Here is an 18,089-nt window from a genome sequence, read left to right on the forward strand (position 1 = left end):
ACGCCACGTATTTAAGCAGACCTTGAGGAAGTTGGTTATGGAAACTATCGCGGCTAGTTATTATCAGTACTTAAGACAATCGCCAGGGGAGGAAGTCTAAGAACTCTGACCACGATGTTTAAGTTTTGATAACCGATTTCCCTTCCCTTGCGTGTACTATTAACACGAATGCAAAGCCTTCCATATCCGCACAAGATAATAAGCTCCATCATTAATCACGCAATTTGAATTGAACGTCTGTTTGATTAATTTTATTATCAATTAATATTTACATTCAGTAATAATTCAGTAGAGAATGAGATGTTACTCTGGGCTACGAAAGCTCAGATTGCATTCTTCACAAACTTGATGTTGTGATGGGGTATAAATAGGGAGCTAAAAACGCTACAAAGATGATGAAGTCGACACACCAACTTGACTAAGGCTTCCACGAGACTGAGGAGGCCAAAATTCGTTACATAACATGGCATGAAATGGTCTACTCTTTATAAAACAGCACCCGTGCATGAAAGACTGGCTCTCGTGCACGATTGCTTATTACATAACAAACCAATCCATGCAATACAATGATTTGTCAAGGACTAGCTGGTCGTGTTTTAATATTCCAGGCTCGGATTAATATATTTGGTCATTGAATGAAGAGCTTTAGATAGCGACCACTTAACTGAATCCCCAGGATGAATCGTCTATACAACTCGTACTAAAATCCCCCCGGGGGATATAAATTCCTAGCATATTTGTTCCCAGCGGCACGTATTTTGTGGGTCGTGTTCCAAATCTCAGGGCAAATCGAAACAAAAGCAGAGCTTCGTGTGTGGAAAGAGAACACAAAGTAGATGTTTACTGGTGACTTAGAATATGTCTAATTTTAAATCGCATATCCGCCTTTGGACATTTGGCTGGTTGGCTATATTTGTCCTCTTTGTCTTAAAACACACGTAGCTGTGCAACATTTCAGGAAGTTGAAGAAGTTTTTCAAGTACGGACAAATTATTGACTTGGCACATTATAAATTAAAATGAGATAATCTAATTTAAAAAAGAATGCTAGGAACTGAGAAAGGATAGAGAGATGCGTCAATTTTTGACAAATATTTAATTTCCTGCTCGGTTTCGCTTCTCTCTGGAAGATTGCAAATGGCAAATGAGAGCGATTTCTCGCTGCCTCGTCATCAACATTGTGTTCCAACATGGGCAAATTTTCCTCTCGGAGATGAAGTGAACACTTTCCATTTAATCGGATCGATTGTTATTTTGAGATAATAGTTTGTAAACTTAGAATCGTAAAGTACCATTACAAACAGTTTCAGTGCCTCTATGATCAGCAAGCTTTGCATGGAAGAAAATCACACCCGAGTGGAGCTGGACATGAGGCTTCAAAGAAGTTACTCAAAAGTAACAGTTTCTCCCATGCCTAAAATGCAGCCTTATGTGGTAGACGCTACCCCCTCCCACCTCATGTGTGCAGACCCGTCTCGTGCACAACCCTCCTGCACTCCTACAAAGTGACACCCCCTCTACCAGACAGTTTCAGACACTTACTTTCTTCGACTCGACACCAAAAATTATCATTGTGAAGTGCGTGCCACGAATATTGTATCTTTTTACTACAACTTTGTGTGGCAAGTATCGTGTACATAATATTTACGAGTGTGGAGCACGAACGTCTGAATTCGAATTATTTTCGTGCCCAGAGCACCTGAAACTGGTTCTGTAGGTCGGGAGTCTCTGGGGAAAGAGAATACCCCTCTGGCAAACATAAAGCAATACCTAAGCATTGAACTGCGCACAAAAGAAAAAGAAAAGTAGAAAATAGATGTAACTGAGAATGTTAATCAGCAGCCCATGATAGAGCCAACTGACCCTTAACGCCGATTAAACTGTTATTGTACGCTCTCTTTTGTTTTAGAATATTGTTTTTCCGGTCCAGACTGAATATCCTTATTTTTGTGCCAATTTTCGGCTGAAAATATTCTTGTGAATATTCTAAGATTGGATAAAGGAATACAGAGTGGACTATGCCAATAAAACGTCAGATTGTTTGTGCTATCGTGACATTGACGGCGTTGAAGTAATTTTGGAGCAAACCTGCAGGCAATAATCTTGATATGAGCCATATGACACGCACAACATCTTTCAGAAATCATTACCGTCGAACATACGGCTAGTGTTGAGTTTGTTGCTTTTTGGCTACTGAGTTTTACCGTTTAGAGAAAGGAAAAATTTAGTTAAAAACATAATTGTATTATATTTACAAATTTTCAACTCAAAACATGATATTCTTTTCAAAATCCCAGCCTTGGGTTTATTAAAATATTCTTAGAACTTGTAAATTTCAGCCTCGACATTGTCATAAACAAGAGCGTAGTGAAAATGCCACATAGTACATTTTAAAAATTAAACTGAAAGAACATACAACCACTGGCGCGTTGGTGCTATTTACTTTCCGACTGTTTAAGCCTTACAAGTGAATATATGAAAGATCATATGTTTGAACTGCGGAGAAAGATATGATTAAAGACATGACTGATCATTGCAGTTATGCACACAACTTAAGCAGTTGTGAAATTAAAGCCTGAAAAAAAAAAAATCAGGCTTGAACGGGATTCGAACCCATGACCTCTGCGATACCGGTGCAGTGCTCTACCAACTGAGCTATCAAACCAACTGGGAGCTGGTCACATTGTGAGTTCGCAATATACCCGCAGATGGTGAAGAAGAAAGATCATATATTTGAAGTGGGGAGTGAAAGATTGAAAGATTTGTATTAGCATTATTAACAAAGACATGTTGTTTTAGCACGTGGTTTGTTTGTATGAACAGTTCCGACACATTTCATATCCTGACCGGGTTTCCTAAAACTGGATTAAGCTTATCTAGGATTAGCATCAACTTACACTTCAAGTTTACACGTTATCATCAACCATTTCTGTATTTTTCAGTACCTTTGTAAGTATATATATGTTTTTCGCTAATTTAATTTGCTCCTCAGTTTCCGGACCCGAACCGTTAAAAAACGTGTCTGCGTTTTGCCATATTTAATTTCAGTGAAAATTTTTAGAACATTTTCGAAATAGGATTAAAAAAAATATGGAGTGATCCTACAAAAACCGCTCTCGGAGAAAAAACATTCGGAAATAAATGATTCGCAGACATGTTCTCGTTGTTTATATGTCAAACTAGCTTCTGTACAATATTTAATTTCAGTGAAAAGTTTCAGAAGATTTTCGAATTAAGATTTAAAAAATATGGAGTTAAACCGCTTTTGGGGAAATATATTTCGAAAAAAATTCGAGACAACTTTGTTGTTCATTTGTCAAACTAACTATTGTCCAAATTTGAGGGCAAATGAACAAATTCGCTTTGACTTGTAGCTTTCAAAAGGTGATTCGGACAGTCACATTTAGAGGTCGTGAAAACTTCAACAATTCCTTTTATTGCAAAACTCTTGGTATAGTGTGATAGCCAGCCCTATAAGCTTTAATTTGATATGGGGCTATAGGTTTTTACAGTTTAAACCGGACGCGCTACATCGCTTGGACGCAAGACACCTCAAAGTTATACTGTCACCTTACTCTACCTTTCAATAACATGCGGACTCTAAAATTCAAAGCTCAAGGCTGACAAATACGTTTTTCGCTACCGTCAATCCAATTTTCGGCGGCTCCTCCCAGCTTCCGACTACTGCCGAGCGCGTGGTAATCAAATCGTTGAGCACAGTTCAGACAACGAAACAGTGCTCAGCAGTAGTGGGAAGCTGGGAGCAGCCGCCGAACATTTGATTGACGGTAGCGAAAAACGCATTTGTCGGTTGAGTGAGAGCTTTGAATTTTAGAGGCGCAGCAATGTAAAATTTCATAGAACTGTACAATATCATGTGGTTTTAAAGCCGCTGCATTTGAATGGTCGGTGTATCTCCATTTTCATGGAATATCGTGTTGTGAATACAATATTTGAACAAGCATAAAGCAGGAAATGTTTGTGGGAGTTTTCAAAAAAGTTATTTTGGTTTTGTTTTCGGGCTGTGTTGTTCGCTATTTGGAGATACCGAATATGTTCTTGGGAGAGTCCATTAAGTGACGTTTTCAGCAAAATGAAATATGTAAAAGATGAACTGAACAACATGCAATAATTATGATGTTTCAAACAGTCCTTCAATTGCTGTTCGTTCGAGCCGTGAGAACCATGGAGGGCCGGTTTGTGAGGAGTAGAGATATCCCTTGAAGGCCGGTAACAATACAAAGAGAATATTCAAACACTATAAGAAAGGCGAAACCACAACGACAAGTGAGTGAATACGAGTGGAAATGGTAATACCCACATGTCCCATGCATAAAGCGGAAGAAAACTTGCGAATTTTTTTTCCATTGTGTGACTCCAAGCCAATCTTTTAAGTGAAGAGGATAATCACAGAAATGCAGTAAAACAGAGCAGGAAAATTCACATAACAGCTCGTATCTCCACAGCAATTTTTTTGGTAAGAAAGAGGTACATTGAATAAACGAACACAACGCAACAATCGGCAATAGGCAATTTTAAAAGTACAGAGAATGTCAGCACATTTTTTTTTTCCTCAGCTGGGAAAGAATGCTTTTAGATCGTGGAACAATCTCAAATATTAAAAGCCGCAAATATTTTAAGTCATACAGTTCATAAGGATGAGACGAAAATAATTTAATCCGTGCATTGTAAACTATAAAACGGCGTATGTAAAGGAAGTTAAGTCTATATAAGAGAGAGTTTACCGTGATGAAACAAACGTTTGACAAGTGACAGGATCAAAGATATAGGTGTTACTGCAACTTAATGAAGCTAATTTGCCTCTTTAATAAATGATAGCAAAGATTTAATCTCCGCCAAAGAGAATTCTCAAGATGTCTGGCCGTGTCGAGTGACCCAGTGCCTTGAGGAATCTTAGAATTACTTAAACAAACGGTTTACTACACACGCAAGTATTTTGATATCAAAATGTTTATTTTAGGTTTACTATACATAATAAAATATGTACAATCTCATCTCTAACTTACACGATTTTGTACATGTTATGGACACCAGTATTTTGTCCAACTACAAGAGAATAGATCCAATAATTCGATCGATCAGCATAAGAGAGCTAACAATGATTCGCGTTTTGTCATTTTACAAAATACTAGATTAGCGATCACTTAGAACTTTCCAAAATAAAATCGTAGGAAAAGTAGAATAATCGCCTGGGCCGTTTGCAAACCACGTTAAAAAATAGCCTTTGTCAGGCTAAGCAAGTGCCAGCGGGCAAGTGAAAACATTTCGAAGTCATGAGATGATTAGATCCGTCATTTTCATAACGTATACCTATTTGAATTCGTTATGAGAAGGTAAACGAGAGAAATTAAGATTACATCACTACTAGGAATTCTATAGATCGCGCCAGTCAATGTGACATTTAACTAAATTTTGTTACCTAGGCTAGCCAATTGATTTGTCACTAGAGTAAACCCCATTTCCCTGGTAATCTTAAGGCTTCTACTGACCTAGTAGCTTGCTCGAGCCGTACAAGGGAATATCGGCTCTTGGTACGGACCTCGCTGCGCTCGGTCCCTATTGCCATGACTTCGGGCCAATATTCCACAGTACGGCCCTCGCGCTCGGTGAGTAATAGGTTATTGTTAGGAAACGTTCTTGACAAAAGGTTCAAATTATCAACATCTTTACCGAGTCCGCGCACGTAACTTTGCTTCGCAGTTCCCATGGTCGCCCCCATGACCTAACAGAAGAGAGGCCCTGGGAACAAAGTTGGTGAAAACCAGCTTAAGTGTCGTCCTGCCGCATGACGTCAAGCATGATGAACTCATGGTTGTTACTGGCTGCTCTTTATGACAAGCCTGAATTAGAATCCTTTGTTGATAAGGTATTTAACCAACGCAATCTTCAAAATGTTTTTAAGTATTCGAGAAGTGGCTTAATTTCTCTCGGAGTTTATATCTTAAAGTAATATATTAATGGTATTCGTTTGTAGATTGCAAAACACACTTTGTATCGAGTCCAGCTGTAGCAAAACAAATAACAGTAAGTTACCGTGCTTGGCCACAAATAAGCTATAATACTATTAATTACACTGATGGAGAAAAAAACAACAATACTGATATAGAGTTTTGGTTTTTCCTAATTATTTATGGCGTCAAGATCAAACTTAAGTCTGATGCTTACGTGAACCGTCACGTATCCTTGGCAACTGAATGGAGAAAGAATCTGTCTCTAAACAATAACAAGAAAAAAAAGTACGATTGCCTTGTCGTCTCGTTATAATGTATTAAGCATATGGCGGACCTATGCAGTCAACCAAATGGTACTAGAACTGTAGTTTCATGAGATGCCTTGTCTGAGGCGCGACGCACCTTTTAGTTGCCTGAAAAACAATTGAACAAACGACAGAAATAATGAACCAAGCCCTTAACACAAAAGAAGTGCGTTAAACGGGGAGCGAATTAAATTACTGGTTCCGAAGAGGTGCGTGGCTTCTGCCTCGTCCACTTGTCTCTTGTTTTGTAAAGAAGAGAGGGACAAAATTATTTGAAAACGTAACAGTATTTACACCATACCTATCGTTACTCAAATTCTTTATAGAGTGTTCAATTGATGTCACAACGTTTTTTAAAACATCAAAACCCCCACAATGCAAGGATAGAGACTTGCTGCTATTATCTAGAAATTATTTCAAATTACTAGCATCTCTGGACGACTGGAAGACACGAAGTTCAAAAACTGTTGTTGTTTCATACAAATGTATCGTAAAGTGAAGGGACGAAGGCAAAACAAAAGACGTTTATACGGAGAAATTAAAACTTAAAATGCCAATATTTTAGGTGCTTAATACAATATAGAGAGTTGACTTTTGGCAAATGAACATTACTGTATTTCGGAGCAACAGATGGACTCTCATAATTTTCCAAATGTCATGCCTCAAAAACTCAATATTGATCTTATCAAATAAGAGTTGAAGTGCCCAGACGCGCACGTCTTGTCACAGTCCAAGGTTAATAGTTCCACTGATTGACTTGATTAATGAATGTGCTTCTATCGAGACCCTATTGTGACGACAAGAGTTGTAAGTGTTACATGAGTGCTTGTCGTACATAAACTTGCTTTGTTGTCAACTAAAACGCGCTTTCACAGCCAGTTGACGTCTGCAGCATTGTTCCTTCTTTCGTGCGATGAGAGAACCGCGTACAAGTATGGCTAGTCTTCAGACAATTCTGGCCAACTAGGCCGTATCTTAAGCAAAAATCTAGCACAGAGCATTTGATGTCCAGTCTATGAATGTAACATATTCAGTAAGTTAGGCTTCAAACTATATGTGCTTAATGTGCTCAATATGCACAGAGCCTCAATTTTCCAGAACGAACTTGGTTTCGTCGCGATAAATAGTTGATGACTGACGTCATGGTTTAATTTAGTCTACATTGAGTTCAGTAAAACGAAAGGATCGGCTGTAAACGTCTACATTGTAAGACAGCGAAGGGAAGCCGGTAGCAAGAGAGCTATTGAGTTAAATACCGTAGGAGGGAGGGTGACTTAGCTTCAAGACCGTGAATTCAGTTCAACGAAAAGGGTAGTTTATCTTTGTAAAGCTCTTTACAGGGAGACAAGAGCGAACAAAAACAGCTTATGAGAAAATGTCCAAGAGACTCAGTTTGAAAATGAACAAAAATAAACTAAGCAAATGGCATGTCTTTCATAAGAAAAGATCCCTCAATAATGTCTCTTATCGGGGAAGTTAGAAGATATTTTTAGGTCATTTTGCAATGACGTTTATCGTGATCATAGTTTGTACTTCTTCGTAACAATGCTGAAACAGACGATAATTTTGCCCTTACCGTTCAGGTCACTACAAAGTAAGTTATTTTACTTGCCCGCTGGTTCACAAACATGTTCAACTAGCTTTTTTCTCGCCTCCAAAAAAAATCAGTTCCGTATTTTGCAAGTTCTTTTATAAACGTACGAATATGTGACGGATAGTAGTCCCGAGCTCAAATGATCAATTCTCCTAACTGAACGTCATAACGTTTGTTTACTGTTAGGTTTGAGAATGAGGTAGTTCGGCCAGCAATTGTTCTTTAGCTTACGATTTTCTCCATTCACTTCTTCCTTCTGTTTAATAATTTACTGAACAAGATAACGATGAGAAATTAGATTTAAAAGGAGTTAGATCCCAGTTTTAAGGTATTCTGTCATGTACCGACTGCTCTCAGAAAGGTAATATAAAATGTTAAGATGATGGCTTGAAATGAATCAAAACACAACAGAAATAAAAGGAAGCTTAACAAGACTGAAACGACCTTAAAATGACCCTAAACGTCTGTTGAGCCCACATTGATTATTCAAGTTTGTACAGTTTTCACATATTCTGATTACTAGCCGTAAATAGGAGAAAGTATATTTTCATCTGAAGCTAATAAATAAAGAAGGCAAAAAAGATTGACCTAACCACTATAAACACTCTGGGAACAAAAGAAGTAATCGTGAAAATATATGTTTTAATACTAGTATATAATTCGTTCAGTTTGTTCAACGGGCCGCATGAGCCATACTGAGAGCTGTAGACTTGCTAAACAGGCCTGAAAATACACGACTCACGTGACCATATTTAGTAAACTGTTGAATTCAGAGAACCATTGGACTTATGTTTGCTGGTATCACGTGACCTCTGTAGTCTGTTGAGGAACTGGGCTTCCTGCTCAAGGAATTCCTCGTCCTAAGAAAATGACAAGAATTTGACAAATTTGACTTGGTTGCTATCTTCTGGAAAAGCAATGAAATTAAAATATTCTTCACATTAATCCTTAAATGATGATCTAACGAAGACAATAATATAGGAAGTGACCATTAATGGATCGTTTTCGAATTCTCGGTAATGGACTGGAACTAGCTTGCAACTGAGGCTAACGCGGGGAGTCTTTTCAACTGCAAATGACGTTGATCTCTTTTTAATGATATTCCCCCGCATGAGCCTCCATTGCAAGCTAGTTCCAGTCCATTACCGAGAATACGAACACGGCCCCTTACGTTATACAACAGACCGTTGTATAATGTTGGGGACGTTTTCAATGCTAGATACTTCGGTCCACAGTGAATTCTACAATGCAAAGTTTCAGGGCTTCATCCTTGTCCGCCTGGAAAAGAGGAGCATGTAAGGCGAACACTCGTAAAGGACCCAAATCGTTTCCGATCCTTACTGCCCAATCAGAAGCACTACAAGCCATTACGTCAGCTTGTCGTCATCATGACACGCTAAGTTGCCTAGCAACATCCATATCGACAACCTCTGCGCCCAAAATCTCATCACTTTAATATGTCTATATTTACTGTGATTCTTAGTTACTAAATAGTCATAAGGGACCGTTCATTTTTTATGAGGGAGGGGGGGCTGGTGGGATTTGGGAAGCACCATTTAAAAATCGCATGACCCCCTCAGCTTACCAATTTTTTCACATGGCCCCCCCTTATAGCGGACATTTTTTGGGATGACCCCCCCCCAAAAAAAAATTGAACAAACAATATTTAGATTTCAACTTTTTTAATATTTCTCTTTTATCCCCCTACTTCACGTTATTGTGCTCACTATGAAGACAATATTTACAATCTCTATACGACAGAGAGCTGTTGTTTAAAAAACAAATCAAAAGAAAGAGAAGTCAATTTAGGATCTCCTAGTTATGGCTCGCCCTGAGCGTGTGGCATTTGGCCTCTAATTGGCATCTTCCTCATCTGAATTGATGAATGCAAGAGTGATGTCACTTGAGTCATCTTCTCCCCCAGAGTCAATGGCATCACTGTCATACTCATCATTGTCACTTTCATCTGTTTCACTGCTGTCAGCACTTGCCCTGTTGTCATTTTGTGTCAATGTCCTGGCATTTCTCAGTGTTGGTGGGCCAGCTCTGACAGGACTCTTCTGCTGCAAGCATGAATGTCTTACAATTGCCTTTACTTTCTCACTCTTGCTGCTTTTCAAATGCTGCTTTAGCCCGTGGTGGTTTGAGTACTTGTTTAGTTCTGGAACACGTAGCTTTTTAAGCTTGGTTAGATCTTCGCACAACTCAGTCCAAGGATAATCCTCCTCCCTACTTAACTTTGCCTTTTCTTCTGCTCTCTTTTTCCTTTTAAATTCCAGCACTTCAAGATGCTGAAGATAATCCACCACAAACTTCGATTTGACAATAAACTTATCTGCAAATAGAGCAACGCTCTCTGGGTCAGATAAAACCAGCCTGCCACTTCCATGCTCGTTCTTCTTTATATTGTTAATCCAATCGGGGAAAGAGCGCATTACTACATGAGCATCATGAAAGAGGCTCATTCCAAAATGCGCAATGATGGCGAAAGCGACGAGTGGTTTAAGAAAAGGTTTACAGCTGAACGATCCAGGCAGTTTGACATCTTACAAGCAAAAGAAGCAATTTTTCTAGGTGCGGATGGCTGTTCAGAAAGGGCGAGTGAGTTTTCCATGCAAGGGTACCAGTTGAAGCCCAGTGATGGAAGAAAACTGAACTTCTCCATCAAAGAGCACAGAGCAATGGTGGAAAAGTTGAATGTCAAATTGAAAGATGTAAAGGAACACGATTCCACACTCTTTCAGTCCAATGGGCTTGCTTTAAAGCAGGGCGAAGAATTTGCCCACAGTTTTAATGTAAAACAGATCAAATGTATAGAAGCTAAGTTGACGAAGGTCACGTAGGACATGGAAGCACTAGAAAATAAGAAGAGCAATTATAACAGCATATTCAAAGGCATACTCAAACAGCACATCAACAAAAGGAGAAGGAAAAAAGAAAACCGCAGAAAGTCAAATGAAAGAAAGAGGAAGCGGACTGAAAACAACGTCCAACGAGTTTATGGAATCTGTGTTGGAAACCCGCTAGGAAATGATCTTCCACAATGCCTTGTGTACCCTCCTAGAACGGCCGTCCCGGTAGAGTGTCTTAAAGTTGAGGATGTTACCACGTCGATATTTAGAAGAGATGGGCCATACATCGCACAGCTCTTGGAAGGGAATTATTTCACCAATGCTGCAAGAAGCAGAATCACCACCAGCCTTGAGCGGGAAGTCAGAGATTATGTTTACACCTTCATGTACCCTGAAGAGTACACTCTGACGGAAAGCAGTGCTGCTTCTTGCAGCATTGGTGAAAGAGACTCCCATAGCAGCACAAGCGGCGACGAAGAACTCGACGACAGCGGAGATGAAGATGAGTGCCAGTGAAAGTTGCATTCGAAAATAACAGTGTTAAATACTTCTTTTCAGTAGCTACAAATGCTTTTTGTCGCTAAACGTTTTTTTAAAGCAGAAGGAAAGTTTGTAATAAATTTGTATCCTGCCTTCTATGTTTATTCTATAGCAATTTTTTTGATATTCCAACATTATGCCATTTTAAAGTTTTACTAAAATATTTCACGTGACCCCCCCTTTTTCCCTTATTTTTTTGGGATGGCCCCCCCTCGAAAGCCATTTTTTTTTCGCATGGCCCCCCCCCAAATCCCACCAGCCCCCCCTACCTTATAAAAAATGAACGGTCCCTAAATTACACTCATTGGGAATTCCCTAAAAAGCCTGAGAGAGTTTCGTAAATATTTTGTTACTTCACCCTGATTACCTTTTCTTTATCATGGGACCATTTCCGAAGTGTTCTTTTCAACTCAAGACTGTTTACCAACAAATCAGGAGTCCCAGGAGCTGACATTGGCAGGGAGGGGTGGGTAAGGATTGACGTGTCCACTGCGGGTGAATCTGTGAAGGCAATAAAATATTCAGATTCTTCGTAGTAGCGGGTTGTAACGTCTAACTGACTGGTGGGTACACAGAGTGGAACGAACCGTCCTTTGTGACACATAAAATCCAACAAGGAAGTGTTAAAGTAGTTACAACTGAACTTGTACTTGTAGAGATACTGACGATCACTTCAGTGAGCATTGAAAAGGTAACCAGCCTCTCTCTCATTTATCAGTGTTGCAACGCAAGCTTCTAAACTGACAACATTAAACTAGAGGAAACGAGAGAGAGCGCGCAGGGGGGGGGGGGGGAGGGGCGGGTGGTGATACCTTTAGTCATATTATAAGTCGATCGTTTGACTCCAGCGTTCCTGTTCTAGACTGCAGCTCGGGCAGCTTTTGGCGTTTTCAGAAATGTCAATGAAATACTAATAATGTAATGGTTAATATCAATTACATCGTGACCAAACATGAGTTTTAGGAACTATACCATCGATCGCGATACAAATTGAGCAACCGTCGACTTGACAGAAATCGTAAAATTTATGCAATGCGTTTCTATTTGGTCCAGTTTTGATCATTCAAACTTGTTTTTGTCTCATTCAAAGTATTACCATCAGTAAGTTTCAAGATCTGTTCGTACGAGCCAGAATTGTCTAGAGTGACCTTACGCCTTTAATTAGTGTTTGACACAGGAATACAAACTGTCCAATTTGGAAATAATTAATTGGATGAAAAAAATTCCGACTACTGACAAAATTGGACGAGGCCGCAAGTCGAGTCTAATTTGGCAGTCACAGGGACCTTTTGAATTCGATTATTTCCGAATTGGACTAGGATGTAATCATATTACCTGTTACTTATATTACGTACGAAACTGTAAATTATGTGTTAATTTGGTCACATTTAAATAAAGATTCAATCTGGACAGTGTTCAAAATTTTAAAACAAATAATCGTGCGAGCACTTCCGTAGAGGATTTTGAGCACGAGCGACTATATTAATATAATTAGAAGCTGAAACCCGAATTTGGATGCCTGTCAGTCTTCCACGTTCAAAGCAGCGCACGGGAAGTACAGGATTTCCTAAGAGAACATCAACCTGATGTAATCACCAACCACTTGACACAACGAACGTCTAAAATTAGAAATCGGAAATCGGAAAGTCTCTTTTACCATTCACGATGCACAGGACAACGCTGGCGACAATCCCAGCTACACCGCAATCGGAAAACACTGACGACGGAATGACGGAAAATTTACTGACATATTCAATCGCCAAGATAAAAGAAAAGGCACGACTACATGCTAGCTAAGTAGGTTTTAATAAAAAGAAAATCAGTCCAGAGACATATTCAGGGTGCAAGCTTTAATAACCAAGCCTTCACAGGAGCTGTGTGCGGGAAAAGTTCAAGAATAATAATTTAAAGAAGAAATAGAATGCACCAACAATGTACCATACTCTTTGATAATTTCCCGACACAACTCTAAACTACACTCTTGTTTCTATAAGAATATTGTTTTTCCGGCCGAGGCTGAATATTTTATTTTTCTGCCGATCTTAGGCTGAAATATTCTGGTGAATATTGTTAGACTATACCGTATGACATTTCTGTTTTCGAATGTATTTGGTGTCTGGATGGTGTTAAAGTAATTTTGGAGCGAGCTTGCAGGTATTATAGTCTGACACGACGCACATAACTTCTTGCAGAAATGTTAATAGCATCGAACATACTGCTAGTGCTGTTTTTTGTTGCTTTTTGGCAAGTTTTGTCGTTTAGAGAATGGAAGAATTTTATACGGTTTAGTTAAAACTTATAATTGCATTGCATTTACAAATTTTCAACACACAAAATTATATTCTTTTCAAAATCTCAGCCTCGGGTTTATGCTTCTAATATTCTTAAAATTTCGCAAATGTCAGCCTCGATATACTTATAAAAGATATTCTTATAAAAAAAAAAGAGTGTAGCCCAAATCCCAAAACGGACGTGAAAATTATCGACAAGATTCCGCATTATTATGGAAGAAGATTACTTCGAGTTACCAGCCGTCTAATGTTTTGTCTGCTCAGTTACCCATACCCTCCATTTATACTTTAAGCCCTTCAGTGTCACCCTGTCGGATCACTATCAAAATAATCCTGCGCCCGTACCTCTCCGCCCGGGCTTCACTTTGCAATTTTGCCTTCCAAATAATGCGAGATGGATTACCGCGTGCGCTAACACTGAACCAGTATCAAACAAGGGAATATTTTAAGGTTTCGTGACAACTTCGGAGCTAGTATTTTGAGGTTTCGTGACAACCGCGATTTCACAAACGTTCCAACGGGACGACGTTGAAAGTGAACCTCAAAGATTGCGCGACGATGGAACAGAATGTGGAGGCTTTTCTTGTAATAAGATTACAATCTAGGACCAGAGGAAACTCTGAACTCAGTCTCTTGCAGCTAGCTGGTGAAGTAGACTTTTACCTGAAGTATGTATTTGTTCTGCTGGATTTGTTCGCCGTCCATCACACTGCCAGCACCGCCCTGTCTGCTTGTCCTTCTCCAGCAAACGTCGCTCATGCGCGATAGCAAGACGATCCTAGCAACATGAAAGGAGTATTTTAAAATGAACAATGCGACCGGTGCCGTGGAAAAGACGGAAAAGATTGAAATGTTGACAATCTTTCTTCTTATTCTCAAGAATTACACAAATGTAAGCTCTGAAAATAAAGGCCAAGTATCCCTAAGTTGATGCCTTCAGTTCTTTATTCGTGTCAGCAACAGTAACTATATTAGATCAAGAGAAGATTAACGGTGAGAGAGTTAATCCTCCAGATAGGTCTTACTTCCAAAGTAATCCCTCTCAAGTTACTTTTAGGTATACTACCCAGTTCGTGCGCGAATAATGTTCCCACGCCCGTTACGTAAATGCTGTCGCGCGAGAATGAAAATGCGTGTAAAGCCTCTTGGGCTGTTCACATGAGCAAAATTCGCGTCAAGGTATGGCTATTGCTAAACTCTACTATGATTTCCGAAAGCGGCAGTGATCTAAAAATAACGTGAAATAAGGCCAATATGGAAATTAATTCTCTTACTCTTCATCTCCTCTTGATTATATTTTACTCACTCTTAGCACCCTTAGGTTAACCTACTTCCTTGTTCATAAAATCAAGATAAAAATACCTGGGCCAGCTGTCGCTCTTTCTCTTGCGCGACAAGGAACATTCCTTCAGCTTCAGCTCGCTGAGCCTCAGCGTTCACTCTCACCCGTTCGGCTAGTTCCAGGGCTTGCTCGCCCTCGTCACGCACCCGACCAGCATCCTGAGAACAGAGCAGATGAGTCAATGATCAGCATCATGTCCCAGAAACATATCCAAGGTGTTCTTCGACAAAGGATAAGAGGAAAACGCCATCCTCGGTGCAAACGCTGTCTCAGAGATTCGATTTTAAAAGCACGCCCAGCTCGTTTTGTGGAAGAGCCGGCCAAGGTGACATATCCCGTCTCCGAGAATTATCTGACCTCCCCCCCTTTTTTTTCTAAGATGTTTTTAGACAGCATGACGTAGTCTTCACACAATCTGGCGTGACAACATCTGTTGTACTCCTTTAAAGAACCCTAGTCAGCCTCCGCCATTTTCGATGCCATCGAAATTATTGATATTGCATGTTGATGCGAAATTTTATTGTTTTACTGTAAGTTGTGTTCCTGAGAGTCTGTTTAATTACCTTTCGTAGTTTCACAGTGATTTCCTTCGTTTCGACTTGCTCCAAATGAAATATAATAGCCAAACGCTCGCATGTTAACAAAAACAAAGGTGTGGCTGACTAGGGGCCTTTAACCCTGCCGCTTCACAGTCAACGCTAGTAAAACAGTGACTTACTGAGCAAAGTTCGTCAATCTCTCGTGACCTCTTCTGTACTTCCAGGCCTAATTTTCCTATTCGGTCCCTTTCTTCGTCAAATCCATTCCGCTGTCGCTCAAATTCAAGTTTCTCTCTCCTTAGTCTCTCCTCTTCCTGTTTCAGTTGAGCCTCCCGCACACTCAGGGCAGCGGCGTCTTCTTTAATCTTCACCGCAGTCGCCCCCAGATCAGCCTCGGCCTAAACCAAGGGAAAAAAATTTAAAAATGAAAGAAAAGATTGCATAAATTACAAGAACTGCGTCTGTAAAAACAAATGAAACAGCTTGAAAAGAGACTGAAACCTAGTTCAAGGTATCAAGTACACGCATGGGGATGATTCTTTGTGATTCTACGTAACAAGAGATTTCAAAATTAGGCTCCCTGAGAAGTTCAAAGTTCATCTGACGACTAGCTTTCATAGCCGCTGTCAAGCATAATTTCGAGTAAGCAGTAAACTGATTGAGGCCGAGTTTGTAATGAAGGAGACTAGCGTTCTCACTCAGCAATTTTCGGTTGCCTCAAGTAATCTGTTATCAGATTATTTTCCGCGCTCACGTTTACTCTTTGTCTGCTAAGTCGCGTGTAAAACTAACCACCAATGACAGAGGTTTCAACTCAAGTAAGTAAGTAAGAACTTTATTTAAGTGTCAATGTATTTAGCCCAGTTTAGCCCTGTTGATTAAGTTTTTAGTTCCAATTTTGCGGAGTTTGGAACATTCGAGGACGCCAAGAATCTAAGGGTAGAGAAATGGAATGGGACCACAAGCCTACAAAATTGTCCACTTGACAATACATATCCAGAGTTAGAAAAACAAAAAGATTACTAACCTGCACACTCGTCTCAGTCTTCAGTTTCTCTCTACTTATCAGGTCTCTGTGAGCCGAGGAGAGCTGGGCACGCTCTGTGGCCAGTGACCGCCGCTCTTCTTGGATTTGAGTCATGGTGGTTCTTTGCTCTCGCACCAGGTCATCACGGGCGCGCTGTACCTAAAGGCAAGAAAACAGCCACATTGGATATCATCATCATCTTTTCTCATCGCGCCAGTAGGCGCATAAGGCCGTCACGCTCTCAGCCAAACATATTGAATATGACAGGTCACCAATGGGTTTTGGAGCGGGTGTGATATCGACTCAGTGAATTATTGAGAATTTAGTATCATACGACCAAAGCCAACTGTGATCGCGCCGGTCCACTGTGGTTTTCATTTTGCTCGCGCTCTCAGGGTTGTTTTGTCCCGCTCGTGCGTTGATCCATACACTTTCACTTTAATCAAATGGAAACACCCACATAAAGAGGTAAAATTGTAACTTCCCCGCCTAATAATACACATGAAAAAATTACTCGATTCTGATTGGCTAAGAGCAGTGCAGTTCAAGTGTAACACCAGTGCAAAAAGTGTAACATCAGTGTAAAAAGTGTAACAACAGTGCAAATTACACATCGAAATTCTGGATTATGATTGACTGTAAGAAAATAGCAACTTTTCTAAGAAAATGATATCATGTTAAATGATGGTGAAAATTTTGTGCTGAAACTTTGAAAAAAGTTTTCTCAAATGAGAAAAAATAGCTTCAAGAAAGATCTTCCGGCACTTCCTCCGCGCGAATTTTTTCATGTTTATATTATTAATAAGTAATCATACGGTTGTTCTCGTTCAATTTGGAGTTAATTTGCACTTGTGAGTTTTTCAAAAAGCTGAAATTGCACTCGCCGAAGCGGCTCGTGCAATTTCAGCTTTTTAAAAAACTCACCCGTGCAAATTAATTCCAAATTGAACTCGAAACCGTATGATTACCTATACAAATAGTTTTATTTCGCCGACAAGCGTGATTAAACGTACATAGATACACGGGTTACAAAACAAAAGCATACTGAGGCTACAAAAACACTCCAGTTCGCAGGTTATAAACTATTCAACCTTTCTTGAAAACGAATTGTGTCTTGTGGCACACTGATCTTTACATACCAACACAGCCAACTGGAGAAGATTTTTTATCTTTTAAAACTTGCTTTCCCAGTATTGAAGTCTTAAATTGACTCTTCGCACCGAACGCCAAACAGTTCCTTTATTGTTTGTTTTGAGAATTTGGTGGTACATCACTGAAGACACTTTGCCTTACCTATGACTTCCTTCATCTTGGTCACTTGTATACTTCAGTCAAAACGAAAATTGATTAAGATCATTTACCTCAGCTCTTTGTGAAGACAGCTGTTCCATTGTGATTCGTCGCTCGTCCTCCAGTGCTGCCTGAAGAGCCTTCAGTCGAGACTCCTCCTGAGACAAACGCCATCTCTCTTGATCAACCTGACGCGTCTGTTCACGCATGTGTAGTTCCATCTTGGAGACCAGGCCTGTAAGAGAGAAAAAGCGTGTATTTGGCTGGTAAGTGAACTTGTTATAAAAAATCTCACTTATTCATAATTTTTAGTTATTTACTACGAACAAGTGATGAAA

The 18,089-nt window shown here is 39.7% G+C and overlaps 1 protein-coding gene across 2 annotated transcripts in view; it reads right to left on the bottom strand.

The window, feature by feature from the left end:
* Positions 1 to 4,954: 4,954 nt before the first annotated feature.
* LOC110054927 (uncharacterized) overlaps positions 4,955 to 18,089 on the bottom strand; it is a 44,627-nt gene continuing 31,492 nt past the window's right edge. For both annotated transcript variants that reach the window (XM_089290382.1, XM_089290383.1), the window contains exons 21-27: positions 17,823 to 17,986; positions 16,462 to 16,620; positions 15,614 to 15,832; positions 14,916 to 15,053; positions 14,217 to 14,331; positions 11,630 to 11,763; positions 4,955 to 8,730 (exon numbers count right to left, since the gene is read on the bottom strand). In XM_089290382.1, the coding sequence (XP_089146508.1) occupies positions 8,623 to 8,730; positions 11,630 to 11,763; positions 14,217 to 14,331; positions 14,916 to 15,053; positions 15,614 to 15,832; positions 16,462 to 16,620; positions 17,823 to 17,986 (1,037 nt within the window). In that variant the 3' untranslated portion in view covers positions 4,955 to 8,622. The remainder of the gene's footprint in view (positions 8,731 to 11,629; positions 11,764 to 14,216; positions 14,332 to 14,915; positions 15,054 to 15,613; positions 15,833 to 16,461; positions 16,621 to 17,822; positions 17,987 to 18,089) is intronic.

This window comes from Orbicella faveolata, unplaced genomic scaffold, assembly GCF_042242905.1.
Source record: "Orbicella faveolata isolate gen_17 unplaced genomic scaffold, um_ofav_v1 contig_2, whole genome shotgun sequence".
Classification (NCBI taxonomy): domain Eukaryota; kingdom Metazoa; phylum Cnidaria; class Anthozoa; order Scleractinia; family Merulinidae; genus Orbicella; species Orbicella faveolata.